The sequence below is a fragment of the Ranitomeya imitator genome, chromosome 4 (assembly GCF_032444005.1).
Source record: "Ranitomeya imitator isolate aRanImi1 chromosome 4, aRanImi1.pri, whole genome shotgun sequence".
Lineage (NCBI taxonomy): Eukaryota > Metazoa > Chordata > Amphibia > Anura > Dendrobatidae > Ranitomeya > Ranitomeya imitator.
The window spans coordinates 245,957,730-245,972,606 of record NC_091285.1 but is presented as its reverse complement, the minus strand read 5'-3'; the positions used below and the strand labels follow the sequence as shown (position 1 = coordinate 245,972,606).

General features: G+C 46.5%; 1 protein-coding gene across 2 annotated transcripts in view; it reads right to left on the bottom strand.

Moving 5' to 3' along the window:
- The window catches only part of APPL2 (adaptor protein, phosphotyrosine interacting with PH domain and leucine zipper 2), a 173,440-nt gene extending 167,008 nt beyond the window's left edge, over window positions 1–6,432 (bottom strand). For both annotated transcript variants that reach the window (XM_069764470.1, XM_069764471.1), the window contains exon 1: window positions 6,281–6,432. In XM_069764470.1, coding sequence (XP_069620571.1) covers window positions 6,281–6,334 — 54 coding nt within the window. In that variant the 5' untranslated portion in view covers window positions 6,335–6,432. The remainder of the gene's footprint in view (window positions 1–6,280) is intronic.
- Window positions 6,433–14,877: the final 8,445 nt, after the last annotated feature.

Here is a 14,877-nt window from a genome sequence, read left to right as displayed (position 1 = left end):
CAGAATACAGGCTGGCATTCATGGTGGGCTTCATTTGTATTAGTAATTTAACCCCTTTCTGACATATGATGTACTATCCCATCGAGGTGGTATGGGCCCGTATGACCACCGACGGGATAGTACGTCATCACCGATCAGCCGCGCGCACGGGGGAAGAGCGGCCGATCGGGGCCGGGTGTCAGCTGACTGGCACATTAACCCCCAGACTACTGCGATCAAACATGATCGCAGTGTTCCGGTCTCCTACCTCCGCCTCCCTGCAGGCCCCGTATCCGAAATGGCCACGGAGCTCCTCCCGAGTCCTGCAGGGAGGTGGCTTGCAAGCCTCCCTGCAATGCCTGTCCAATCGTTTATCTGACACAGTGCACTGCAAAGTGCCAGATCAACGATCTGACACTATATAGTCATGTCGCCCCCTGGGACAAAGTAAACAGGTAGAAAAAAATATTTACCTGTGTAGAAAAAAAAAAGAAAAAAAAATCCTAAATACGGTAAATTTAAAAAATATACACCGTATGTTGTTCCAATAAATACATTTCTTTATCTAAATATAAAAACAATAAAATACACATATTTAGTATCGCCGCGTCCGTAATGACCCGACCTATAAAACTGTCCCACTAGTTAACCCCTTCAGTGAACACCGTAAAAAAAAAACAGGCAAAAAAACAACGCTTTATTATCATACCGCCGAACAAAATGTGGAATAACACGCGATCAAAAAGAGGGATATAAAAAAATGTGGTACCGCTGAAAACGTCATCTTGTCCCGCAAAAAACAAGCCACCATACAGCGTCATCAGCGAAAAAAATAAAAAAGTTATAATCCTCAGAATAAAGTGATGCAAAAATAATTTTTTATATAAAATAGTTTTTATCATATAAAAGCGTCAAAACATAAATTATATAAATGAGGTATCGCTGTAATCGTACTGACCCGAAAAATAAAACTGCCTTATCAATTTTATCAAACGTGGAACGGTACAAACGCCCCCCCCCCCCAAAAGAAATTCTTGAATAGCTGGTTTTTGGACATCCTGCCTCACAAAAATCGGAATGAAAAGCGATCAAAAAATGTAACAGACCCGAAAATGGTACCAATAAAAACGTCAACTCGTCCCGCAAAAAACAAGACCTCACATGACTCTGTGGACCAAAATATGGAAAAATTATGGCTCTCAAAATGTGGACACGTAAAAACAATTTTTTGCAATAAAAAGCGTCTTTTAGTGTGTGACAGCTGCCAATCATAAAAATCCGCTAAAAAACCCGCTATAAAAGTAGTAAATCAAACCCCCATTATCACCCCCCTTAGTTAGGGGAAAATAATAAAATTAAAAAAAATTATTTCTTTCCATTTTCCCATTAGGGTTAGGGTTGGGGCTAAAGTTAAGGATAGGGTTTGGATTACAATTACGGTTGGGATTAGGGTTACGGGTGTGTCAGGGTTAGGGGTGTGGTTAGGGTTATGGTTGGGATTAGGGTTAGGGGTGTGTTGGAGTTAGGCATGTGGTTAGGGTTGAGGTTAGGGTTGAGATTAGGGTTAGGGGTGTGTTGGGGTTAGGTGAGTGGTTAGGGTTATGGTTAGGGTTGGGATTAGGGTTTCAGTTAGAATTGGGGGGTTTCCACTGTTTAGGCACATCAGGGGCTCTCCAAACACAACATGGCGTCCAATCTCAATTCCAGCCAATTTTGCATTGAAAAGTCAAATGGCGCTTCTTCCCTTCCGAACTCTGCCATGCGCCCAAACAGTGGTTTACCCCCACATGTGGGGTATCAGCGTACTCAGGACAAATTGCACAACAACTTTTGGGGTCCAATTTCTTATGTTACCCTTGGTAAAATAAAAATATTGGGGGTGAAAAGATCATTTTTAAGGCTCTACATTATAAACTTCTGTGAAGCACTTGGTGGGTCAAAGTGCTCACCACACATCTAGATAAGTTCTTTAAGGGGTCTACTTTCCAAAATGGTGTCACTTGTGGGGGGTTTCAATGTTTAGGCACATCAGGGGCTCTCCAAACGCGACATGGCATCCGATCTCAATTCCAGTCAATTTTGCATTGAAAAGTCAAATGGCGCTCCTTCCCTTCCAAACTCTGCCATGCGCCCAAACAGTGGTTTACCCCCACATATGGGGTATCAGCGTACTCAGGACAGATTGCACAACAACTTTTGGGGTCCAATTTCTCCTGTTACCCTTGGTAAAATAAAACAAATTGGAGCTGAATTAAATTTTTTGTGAAAAGTTAAATGTTAATTTTTTGTTAAACATTCCAAAAACTCCTGTAAAACACCTGAAGGGTTAATAAACTTCTTGAATGTGGTTTTGAGCACCTTGAGGGGTGCAGTTTTTAGAATGGTGTCACACTTGGGTATTTTCTATCATATAGACCCCTCAAAGTGACTTCAAATGTGATGTGGTCCCTAAAGAAAAATGGTGTTGTAAAAATGAGAAATTGCTGGTCAACTTTTAACCCTTATAACTCCCTAACAAAAAAAAATGTTGGTTACAAAATTGTGCTCATGTAAAGTAGACATGTGGGAAATGTTACTTAATAAGTATTTTGTGTGATATATCTCTGTGATTTAAGGGCATAAAAATTCAAATTTGGAAAATTGTGAAATTTTCAAAATTTTCGCCAAATTTCCGTTTTTTTCACAAATAAACACAGGTAATATCAAAGAAATTTTACCACTATCATGAAGTACAATATGTCACAAGAAAACAATGTCAGAATGATCAGGATCTGTTGAAGTGTTCCAGAGTTATAACTTCATAAAAGGACAGTGGTCAGAATTGTAAAAATTGACCCGGTCATTAACGTGCAAACCACCCTTGGGTGTAAAGGGGTTAAGAGTAAGGGTAAAGATACGATTTATTATCTCAAAAGAATCTAAATCTGAAAATGTAAACTAGTATATACAGGTACGCGCTGGGCAGTAGCAGATGGTAAATAATGATAAAGAGGTCCACATAAAAAAATTATAATAAAAAAATATAAAGTCTAATGTCCCGAAGTTTCTGATGTAAGCCGTAGGCTACTCAATCCTGCAATGGGTACAAAAAGCCTATGGAAAGGAATAAAAAAACAGCTGTTCCTACCTTCAAATAGAAATTTTCCCAGTTTGGAGAGCTGTGATCATGCCGATCGTATACTAAGTAGATCCGAGTGACAGGGTGCTATCCAAACAGGTGGCTGCCCTGGCCGGTAGCAGCCACCTCCAACTGACCTCCGGTATGAACCGGGATCCTGCAAGGCCGGTGCCGCGTGAGGTGTCAGCGATGAATCCGGATGATGCGCAGGACCTTCGTGACGTATGAGATCACGTGACCGCTATCGGAGGCCGAAGGTGTGTACGGAGTGCAGTGAGGATCAAAAGACGCTGCAGGGATATTTAGCTTAGTGATTCTTGGCGCCACCATATTCTGGTTATATTTAGAATCTAAATCTGGCTTAATGAATTATTGAAATACCACTATATTTGCAATGTTCTATTCCTACCAATTAAATCAATTACATTACAAATTGCATAGTTACCAACTAATAAGGCTTGTAATCTCAAACCGCCTCCTTTCAATCAGCGGCCCAGGTTTAACTCAAACTCAGATCCCAAGTGGTTATTCTGGCAAAGCCGCCAGATCAGGTGGCACATCTTTTATAGGTAAATTTCAGAAAAATGAAATAATGCAAATCAAAAGGAGAATGAACAGGAATGAGCATCCAGCACTGGTATATAAGACTAGCGCATCATCAGGGTGCACTTCATAAATATACCGTGTATACTCGAGTATAAGCCGAGGTACCTACTTTTGCCACAGAAAACTGGGTAAGATTATTGACTCGAGTATAAGCTGGGTATGCATTGTCCCCTCATCACTGTCCTGGTATGTGTGGCTCCCCTTGTCCTGTCCTGGTATGTGTGGCTCCCCTTGTCCTGTCCTGGTATGTGTGGCTCCCCTTGTCCTGTCCTGGTATGTGTGGCTCCCCTTGTCCTGTCCAGGTATGTGTGGCTCCCCTTGTCCTGTCCAGGTATGTGTGGCTCCCCTTGTCCTGTCCTGGTATGTGTGGCTCCCCTTGTCCTGTCCTGGTATGTGTGGCTCCCCTTGTCCTGTCCTGGTATGTGTGGCTCCCCTTGTCCTGTCCAGGTATGTGTGGCTCCCCTTGTCCTGTCCTGGTATGTGTGGCTCCCCTTGTCCTGTCCTGGTATGTGTGGCTCCCCTTGTCCTGTCCAGGTATGTGTGGCTCCCCTTGTCCTGTCCTGGTATGTGTGGCTCCCCTTGTCCTGTCCTGGTATGTGTGGCTCCCCTTGTCCTGTCCTGGTATGTGTGGCTCCCCTTGTCCTGTCCTGGTATGTGTGGCTCCACTTGTCCTGTCCTGGTATGTGTGGCTCCCCTTGTCCTGTCCTGGTATGTGTGGCTCCCCTTGTCCTGTCCTGGTATGTGTGGCTCCCCTTGTCCTGTCCAGGTATGTGTGGCTCCCCTTGTCCTGTCCAGGTATGTGTGGCTCCCCTTGTCCTGTCCTGGTATGTGTGGCTCCCCTTGTCCTGTCCTGGTATGTGTGGCTCCCCTTGTCCTGTCCTGGTATGTGTGGCTCCCCTTGTCCTGTCCTGGTATGTGTGGCTCCACTTGTCCTGTCCTGGTATGTGTGGCTCCCCTTGTCCTGTCCTGGTATGTGTGGCTCCCCTTGTCCTGTCCAGGTATGTGTGGCTCCCCTTGTCCTGTCCTGGTATGTGTGGCTCCCCTTGTCCTGTCCTGGTATGTGTGGCTCCCCTTGTCCTGTCCTGGTATGTGTGGCTCCCCTTGTCCTGTCCTGGTATGTGTGGCTCCCCTTGTCCTGTCCTGGTATGTGTGGCTCCCCTTGTCCTGTCCTGGTATGTGTGGCTTTCTAGCATAGTTATTCAACTTTACATCAGCATAATTTTTAAAACATTTCTGTCAGGAAGTTAGAAGGGTTAATAAAAGTTGACCAGCAATTTCTCATTTTCCCCAAAAATTTACAAAACCATTTTTTTTTTAGGGACCACCCTACATTTGAAGTGACTTTGAGAGGCTTATATGATAGAACGGTGTAACTTTTGTGGATTTTCTAAAAACTGCAACTCTCACGGTGCTCAAAACCACATTCAAGAAGTTTATTAACCTTTCAGGTGCTTCACAGGAATTTTTGGAATATGGAAAAAAATGAACAGTTAACTTTTTTTTTTACAGAAAGGAGTCAGTCACTACCTCCAAACGAGGAAGACTAGTCCAGGAGAGGCATGTGTGATAGAAATGGCTGAAGTCCCTCCAAAGAAAGATCTCCTTTTCATGGCTGGCGGGAATGAATAGGCCAATTTGTGCGCTTAGTAACTTCATAGCATAATTATATTCTCTATAGCAGTAACGCGGTTTAAAGGGGGTAAATTCTGTAACGGGGAGGTCAGCCTAAGGGATGACACAGATGTTATTCACCTAGTAAATAGAGTGCAGTTGGGCAAAGCATACTGCGCACGCGCAGAAGGCAATTTGAAGGCGCACGCGCGGGACCTGTACGCGAACGCTATTCACAGAACAGAATGCGTACAGCACGCCGATTTGGGGTGGGGAGAGGGGCCAGAACCAACGCCCATCGGACCGGGGATATTTCCATACAGCGCGGGAGCAATATAAAAATGGGGGATTCATGGGGATTTCACAAGTAGCTGGGGAATGTATAGCTCACACTCTATTAGATGATATTTTTAGTTGAAAGGCAAAAAAACTGGTGACAGGTTCCCTTTAACTCAGTCATGTTAGCAATAATACCAGTATGCCAGTCAGCAGAGCACTGGTGGCAGGAATGAAGGGGTATGACAGCACTAAGTTCAGTGAAGTGGGTTGTGCACTGGGGCAGCTATGGAGAGACCGCCAGTATGGTGCCCTAGCACACAACCCGGTCTCTCTCCTCCCACAGGCCTCACACCAGCCTGTCACACAGTGCCAGCAGCCGGGCACACACTGCCAGCAGGGGGACATTACACAGCAGCCGGGCACACCGACAGTCCCGCACGGTGACATTACAGCAACAGGGCATTACGTCCTCAGAAGTCATGTGACCAGTTCCTGTGTGGAGAGATGCACAGACACAACAAACCCACCCAGCATCCGGGTACGAGCCCGGCTTCCTTCCTGGTGTACGGCGCCACAGCTTCTGTTGCAGTTAGCCTGCCCCTAACTACCGCATTTGGTAGACTTTGTTCCCCTGCACCGAATAACATGAGCATCACCCAGCAATCTGCGCCCCTCACCCGCTCTTACCTGGGGGCTGTCCAGCAAAGCCTCCTCCAACAGCAGCTTGTCCACAGCCGGCATGATGTCCTCCAGTCCACAGTGCTGCTCCTGAATTACTACTGAGCTGGGTTCAATTAGCAGCCCTTCCTTCTGCAGCTCAGCGACACGTACTGACTGGCGATTATACCGGCGGCCGCTAGTGGGCAGCAAGTAGCTGGAAGAAAGACTAGTCTATGATAGTGATAGGGAAAGTACAGACCGCTGCCACCAGCCCACATGGCATTACCACACTGTCTGTGCCTGAAGAGTTAATAGGTTTCTATGTGCTGCCACCAGCCCACATGGCATTAACACACTACCTGAAGAGTTAATCGGTTTCTATGGGCTGCCACCAGCACACATGGCATTACCACACTGTCTGTGCCTGAAGAGTTAATAGGTTTCTATGTGCTGCCACCAGCCCACATGGCATTAACACACTACCTGAAGAGTTAATAGGTTTCTATGGGCTGCCACCAGCACACATGGCATTACCACACTGCCTGAAGAGTTAATAGGTTTCTATGGGCTGCCACCAGCACACATGGCATTACCACACTGCCTGAAGAGTTAATAGGTTTCTATGAGCTGCCACCAGCACACATGGCATTACCACACTACCTGAAGAGTTAATAGGTTTCTATGCGCTGCCACCAGCCCACATGACATTACCACACTGCCTGAAGAGTTAATAGGTTTCTATGTGCTGCCACCAGCACACATGGCATTACCACACTGCCTGAAGAGTTAATAGGTTTCTATGTGCTGCCACCAGCACACATGGCATTACCACACTGCCTGAAGAGTTAATAGGTTTCTATGTGCTGCCACCAGCACACATGGCATTACCACACTGCCTGAAGAGTTAATAGGTTTCTATGTGCTGCCACCAGCCCACATGGCATTACCACACTGCCTGAAGAGTTAATAGGTTTCTATGCGCTGCCACCAGCACACATGGCATTACCACACTGCCTGAAGATAGGTTTCTATGTGCTGCCACCAGCACACATGGCGTTACCACACTGCCTGAAGAGTTAATAGGTTTCTATGAGCTGCCACCAGCCCACATGGCATTACCACACTGCCTGAAGAGTTAATAGGTTTCTATGTGCTGCCACCAGCACACATGGCATTACCACACTGCCTGAAGAGTTAATAGGTTTCTATGTGCTGCCACCAGCACACATGGCATTACCACTCTGCCTGAAGAGTTAATAGGTTTCTATGTGCTGCCACCAGCCCACATGGCATTACCACACTGCCTGAAGAGTTAATAGGTTTCTATGAGCTGCCACCAGCACACATGGCATTACCACACTGCCTGAAGATAGGTTTCTATGTGCTGCCACCAGCCCACATGGCATTACCACACTGCCTGAAGAGTTAATAGGTTTCTATGTGCTGCCACCAGCCCACATGGCGTTACCACACTGCCTGAAGAGTTAATAGGTTTCTATGAGCTGCCACCAGCCCACATGGCATTACCACACTGCCTGAAGAGTTAATAGGTTTCTATGTGCTGCCACCAGCACACATGGCATTACCACACTGCCTGAAGAGTTAATAGGTTTCTATGTGCTGCCACCAGCACACATGGCATTACCACTCTGCCTGAAGAGTTAATAGGTTTCTATGTGCTGCCACCAGCCCACATGGCATTACCACACTGCCTGAAGAGTTAATAGGTTTCTATGAGCTGCCACCAGCACACATGGCATTACCACTCTGCCTGAAGAGTTAATAGGTTTCTATGTGCTGCCACCAGCCCACATGGCTTTACCACACTGCCTGAAGAGTTAATAGGTTTCTATTAGCTGCCACCAGCCCACATGGCATTACCACACTGCCTGAAGAGTTAAAGGGAACCTGTCACCCCGTTTCTTCAAGAAGAGCTAAAAATAGCGTTAAATAGGGGCAGAGCTGGGCTTTACATTAGTGTATTTTGGAGCCTTTAATTCCCACCTATGCTGCCGAAATACCTTTGTAAAGTCGCCGTTTTGGGCTGTCACTCACACTGGTCAGGTCATATGGGCGTGGTGACAGCGCTGTTTCTCCCCCAGATCTCCGTTGGTGGCGTAGTGGTGTGCGCATGTCCAAGTGGCGAATCCACTGCACAGCTTCAAGGAAAATAGCACGATCTGCGCTATTCAGCCGTTTATCGGTGGGCGCGGCCATCTTTGTGAGGCCGCGCGTGCGCAGATGGTTCTTCTCGGCTTCCCGGGGCTTCAGGAAAATGGCCGCGGGATGCCGCGCGTGCGCACATGGAGATCGCGGCGGCCATTTTCCTGCAGCCGAGATGCGAACTCGGCTTCAGGAAAATGGCCGTCAAGATCGCCATCTGCGCTACCAGCGCACATGGCATTACCACTCTGCCTGAAGAGTTAATAGGTTTCTGTGTGCTGCTACCAGCGCACATGGCATTACCACACTGCCTGAAGAGTTAATAGGTTTCTGTGTGCTGCTACCAGCGCACATGGCATTACCACTCTGCCTGAATGTCACAGGGCTACTGCGACAGAGAGGTCCCAGAGAACCGCAGCGCTCTGGGCCTCGTTCACACACGATGATCAGAAGCTCTCCTGAATTCTGACCTGGCTGTCTTGTGCCAGCAGGGCAGGAGTTAAACCTTGTTACTGAAGTTACTGAGAGTTTGGTCTCTCAGCTGATTTGGTTTTGGTAATCTCCGCTCCTCTATAGACTCAGCTTTGAGTACAACTGTTGTCAGTGATCAGTTCTGCTGCCTGGCTTGAAGTGGGAAGGAGCTTGGTAATAGGAGCTTGGAGGTTTATTTACAGTGATTGGTGTCTGCTGTTTTGGTTGCATGTTAAACCTGTTTTCCTTCCTTGTTTTTTCCTTCTCTTCCCTTCTCTGTGTTTCCTCTGTGGTTGTGTGAGCATTTGGTGAGTTTGAGATTTTAGTTACCTTGTCTGCATACCCTGTTTAATTGTCGTATTTATACACTGGTGCAGTCCACCTCCCTTGGGGGGGAGAGGGGGCCACTGATAGGGCCTGCACAGGAGACAGGGACACGCTGGCGGCTCAGGCCTCCTAACCATTATAGGTACCCCTAGGATAAGGGAAAGTCAGGGCCCCATTATAGTGGCAGGGACAGGTGCGGGTCCCAGTACGCCGTCCTGCCCCTTTATCGCTGTTAACGGCGTGACAGTATCACTGACCATAAAAAAATTTTTGGTCCAATATGGACCCCATTGCTGCTTTAGCTGGACAATTGCAGCAGCTCAGTCTAGAGGTGTTATGATCAGGTGGCCTTGGAGCAGCATGAAAACCTTCACTGGAGTAGGTGGTAACTTATACTGACCGCAAACCTTGATCTTATCACCGCAACTAGAAGTAGCCGTGGGGTGTGCCTCACAAAACCTAGACACCTCGACACAGCCGGAGGACTAAATACCCCTAAAGATGGAAATAGGAAAACTATCTTGCCTCAGAGTAGACCCCCAAAGGATAGGCAGCCCCCCACAAATAATGACTGTGAGTTGGAGAGGAAAAGACACACGCAGGCAGAAAACAGGCTTAGCAAAGGAGGCCACTTCTAGCTAAATAGAAAAGGACAGGACAGGATACTAAGCGGTCAGCATAAAAATACTACAAAAATATCCACAGCAGAAGATACAAAACTCCACCACCTAACTAAAGATGTGGAGAGTATAACTGCAACTCCAGAGAATCCAACCAGACTGAGAAAAATAACTGACACAGTCTAAGCTGGACAAATAGAAACAAAAGATCAGCACTAAAAATAAGCACACAGCAAGTGTGCTTCAGAAAAAGAAACAGACACTTATCTTTGCTGAACTGGCAGCTAAGCAGGTGAGGCCAGGCAGAGATCCAATACTTCCAAAGAAACATTGACAGCTGGCAAGGGCTAATGAATCCTGCACACTTAAATATCCCAGTCAGGACAGCAGTTAGCAGATACACCTGGCCAGGACTGTGACTCAGAGACAACTGCATTCCCACCTACAACCACTGGAGGGAACCCAAGAGCAGAATTCACAACAGTACCCCCCCCCCCCTCCTTTGAGGAGGGGTCACAGAACCCTCACCAGGACCTCCAGGATGATTAGGATGAGCCAGATGAAAGGCACGGACCAAATCAGCAGCATGGACATCAGAGGCAAAAACCCAAGAATTATCCTCCTGGCCATAACCCTTCCATTTGACAAGGTACTGAAGCTTCCGCCTCGAAAAACGGGAATTCAAAATCTTCTCAACAACATATTCCAACTCCCCATCAACCAACACAGGGGCCGGAGGATCAACAGAGGGAACAACGGGCTCCACATATTTCCGCAACAAAGATCTATGGAAGACATTATGGATAGCAAAAGAGGCCGGAAGCGCCAGTCGAAAAGACACCGGATTAATAATCTCAGAAATCTTATAAGGACCAATAAACCAAGGCTTAAACTTAGGAGAAGAAACCTTCATAGGAACATGACGGGAAGACAACCAGACCAGATCCCCAACCCGAAGCCGGGAACCAACACACCGACGACGGTGAGCAAAACGCTGAGCCTCCTCCAGAGAACACACCAAATTGTCCACCACATGAGCCCAAATCTGCTGCAACCTGTCAACCACAGAATCCACACCAGGACAGTCAGAAGGCTCAACCTGCCCAGAAGAAAAACGAGGATGAAAACCAAAATTACAAAAGAAAGGCGAAACCAAAGTAGCCGAACTAGCCCGATTATTAAGGGCAAACACAGCCAATGGCAAAAAAGCCACCCAATCATCCTGATCAGCAGACACAAAGCATCTCAAATAAGTCTCCAAAGTCTGATTAGTTCGCTCGGTCTGGCCGTTTGTCTCAGGATGAAATGCAGAGGAAAAAGACAAATCAATGCCCAGCTTGGCACAAAAGGCCGCCAAAACCTAGAAACAAACTGGGAACCTCTGTCGGACACAATATTCTCCGGAATACCATGCAAACGGACCACATGCTGAAAAAACAACGGAACTAAATCAGAAGAAGAAGGCAATTTAGGCAAAGGCACCAAATGAACCATCTTAGAGAATCGGTCACAAACAACCCAGATAACCGACATCCTCTGGGAAACAGGAAGATCGGAAATAAAATCCATAGAAATATGCGTCCAGGGCCTCTCAGGGACCGGCAATGGCAAAAGCAACCCACTAGCACGGGAGCAACAAGGCTTGGCCCGCGCACAAGTCCCACAGGACTGCACAAAAGAACGCACATCACGCGACAATGAAGGCCACCAAAAGGACCTACCAACCAAATCTCTGGTACCAAAAATGCCAGGATGACCAGCCAACACGGAACAGTGAACCTCAGAAATCACTCTACTAGTCCATCTGTCAGGAACAAACAGTTTCCCCACAGGACAGCGGTCAGGTTTGTCAGCCTGAAATTCCTGAAGAACCCGTCGTAAATCAGGGGAAATGGCAGAAAGGACCACCCCCTCTTTCAGAATACCGACCGGCTCTAAGACCTCAGGAGAATCAGGCAAAAAACTCCTAGAGAGGGCATCAGCCTTAATATTCTTAGAACCCAGAAGGTACGAGACCACGAAATCAACACGAGAAAAAAACAAGGACCATCAAGCCTGTCTAGGATTCAACCGTTTGGCAGACTCGAGGCAAATCAGATTCTTATGATCGGTCAAGACCACAATACGGTGCTTAGCTCCCTCAAGCCAATGTCGCCACTCCTCAAACGCCCACTTCATAGCCAACAACTCCCGATTGCCGACATCATAATTGCGTTCAGCAGGCAAAAACTTACGGGAAAAGAAGGTTTCACACACGGTTTCATTAAGGAACCAAGAGGATCCCTCTGAGACAAAACAGCCCCTGCCCCAATCTCAGAAGCGTCAACCTCAACCTGAAACGGAAGAGAAACATCCGGTTGATGCAACACTGGAGCAGAAGTAAAACGACGTTTAAGTTCCTGAAAGGCAGAGACAGCCGCAGGGGACCAATTCGCCACATCAGCGCCCTTCTTCGTCAAATCAGTCAAGGGTTTAACCACGCTGGAAAAGTTAGCAATGAAACGGCGATAGAAATTAGCAAAACCCAAAAATTTCTGAAGGCTCTTCACGGATGTGGGCTGAATCATGAATGGCCTGAACCTTAACTGGATCCATCTCTATAGACGAGGGAGAAAAAATAAAGCCCCAAAAGGAAACCTTCTGCACCCCAAAAAGACACTTAGACCGTTTCACAAACAAGGCATTGTCACGAAGGATCTGAAATACCATCCTGACCTGCTGCACATGAGACTCCCAATCATCGGAAAATATAAAAATATCGTCCAAATATACAATCAAGAATTTATCAAGATAATCCCGGAAGATATCATGCATGAAGGACTGAAAAACAGATGGAGCATTAGAGAGTCCGAATGGCATCACAAGGTATTCAAAATGGCCTTCGGGCGTGTTAAACGCAGTTTTCCATTCATCACCCTGTTTAATACGAACAAGATTATAAGCCCCCCGAAGGTCAATCTTAGTAAACCAACTAGCTCCCTTAATCCTAGCAATCAAATCGGAAAGCAAAGGTAAAGGATATTGAAACTTGACCGTGATCTTATTCAAGAGGCGATAATCAATACAGGGTCTTAAGGAACCATCTTTTTTAGCAACAAAAAAGAACCCCGCTCCCAACGGTGAAGAAGATGGCCGAATATGCCCTTTCTCCAAAGACTCCTTAATATAGCTCCGCATGGCGGCATGTTCAGGTACAGAGAGGTTGAAAAGTCGGCGCTTAGGAAACTTACAGCCTGGAATCAAGTCAATAGCACAATCGCAGTCCCTGTGCGGTGGAAGGAAACTGGACTTGGGCTCATCGAATACATCCTGAAAATCAGACAAAAACTCCGGAATTTCAGAAGAGGAAGAAGGGGCGATAGACATCAGAGGAACATCATTATGAACCCCCTGACAACCCCAACTAGTCACATACATGGACTTCCAATTCAAAACAGGATTATGTACCTGTAACCAGGGAAAACCCAGCACGATAGCATCATGTAAATTATGAAACACCAGAAATCGACAATCTTTCTGATGGGCTGGCGCCATGCGCATGGTCACCTGTGTCCAAAGCTGGGGCTTATTTTTAGCCAAGGGTGTAGCATCAATGCCCCTTAAAGGAATAGGGTTCTGCAAAGGGTGCAAGGGAAAACCACAACGCCTAGCAAAGTCAAAGTCCATTAAGTTCAAGGCAGCGCCTGAATCCACTAACGCCATGACAGAAAATGATGACAATGAACAGATCAAGGACACAGATAACAGAAATTTAGGTTGTACGGTACTGATGGTAAATGAACTGGCGATCCTCTTTGTCCGCTTAGGGCAGACAGAACTGACATGCGAAGCGTCGTGTTGTGAATTCTGTGGCTGAATTCACTTCTGTGGTCACAAGTGGTATTGCAGTCTCTGGGCTTCCTCCCTCAGGTGTTTTGGTGAGCTCGTTGGCTGCCTTGCTATTTAGCTCCACCTGAGTCTGTCTTCCTTGCTCCTTGTCAATATTCCAGTGTTGGATCTGAGCTACTGCATCTTTCCTTGGGCCTGCTGCTCTGCTAGATAAGTGCTTCTAGTTTGTTTTCTGTTTTTTCTGTCCAGCTTGCTATTAACTTTTGCTGGAAGCTCTGAGAAGCAAAGGGGTGCACCGCCGTGCTGTTAGTTCGGCACGGTGGGTCTTTTTGCCCCTTTGCGTGGTTTTCGTTTTAGGGTTTTTTGTAGACTGCATAGTTCTCTTTGCTATCCTCGCTCTGTCTAGAATATCGGGCCTCACTTTGCTGAATCTATTTCATTCCTACGTTTGTCTTTTCATCTTGCTAACAGTCATTATATGTGGGGGGCTGCCTATTCCTTTGGGGTATTTCTCTGAGGTAAGTCAGGCTTGTATTTCTATCTTCAGGCTAGTCAGCTCCTCAGGCAGTGCCGAGTTGCATAGGTAGTGATAGGCGCAATCCACTGCTGCTTATAGTTGTGTGAGGATAGATCAGGTACTGCAGTCTACAGAGATTCCACGTCTCAGAGCTCGTCCTATTGTTTTTGGTTATTGCCAGATCTCTGTATGTGCGCTGATTACTGCACGCTGTGTTGCCTGATTGCCAGCCATAACAGTACAAGGAGCCACACCAATGATTCCCAATAGAGGGAAAAAAGAAATCCTGACAGCATTTTTTTTTCTTAGCTCTGTCTTCAGTCTTTTTTTTCCCCTAGACATTAGAGTGCTTCAGGACACAGCTGTGGACATGGATATTCAGGCTCTGTGCTCCTCAATGGATAATCTCGTTGTAAATGTACAAAAGATTCAAGATACTATTGATCAGAAATCGATGCTAGAACCAATAATTCCGATTCCTGATTTGTTTTTTGGTGACAGAACTAAGTTCCTGAGCTTCAGAAATAATTGTAAGCTATTTTTGGCCTTGAAACCTCATTCTTCTGGTAATCCTATTCAACAGGTTTTGATTATTATTTCTTTTTTGCGCGGCGACCCACAGGACTGGGCGTTTTCTCTTGCACCAGGAGATTCTGCATTGAGTAATGTTGATGCATTTTTCCAGGCGCTGGGATTGC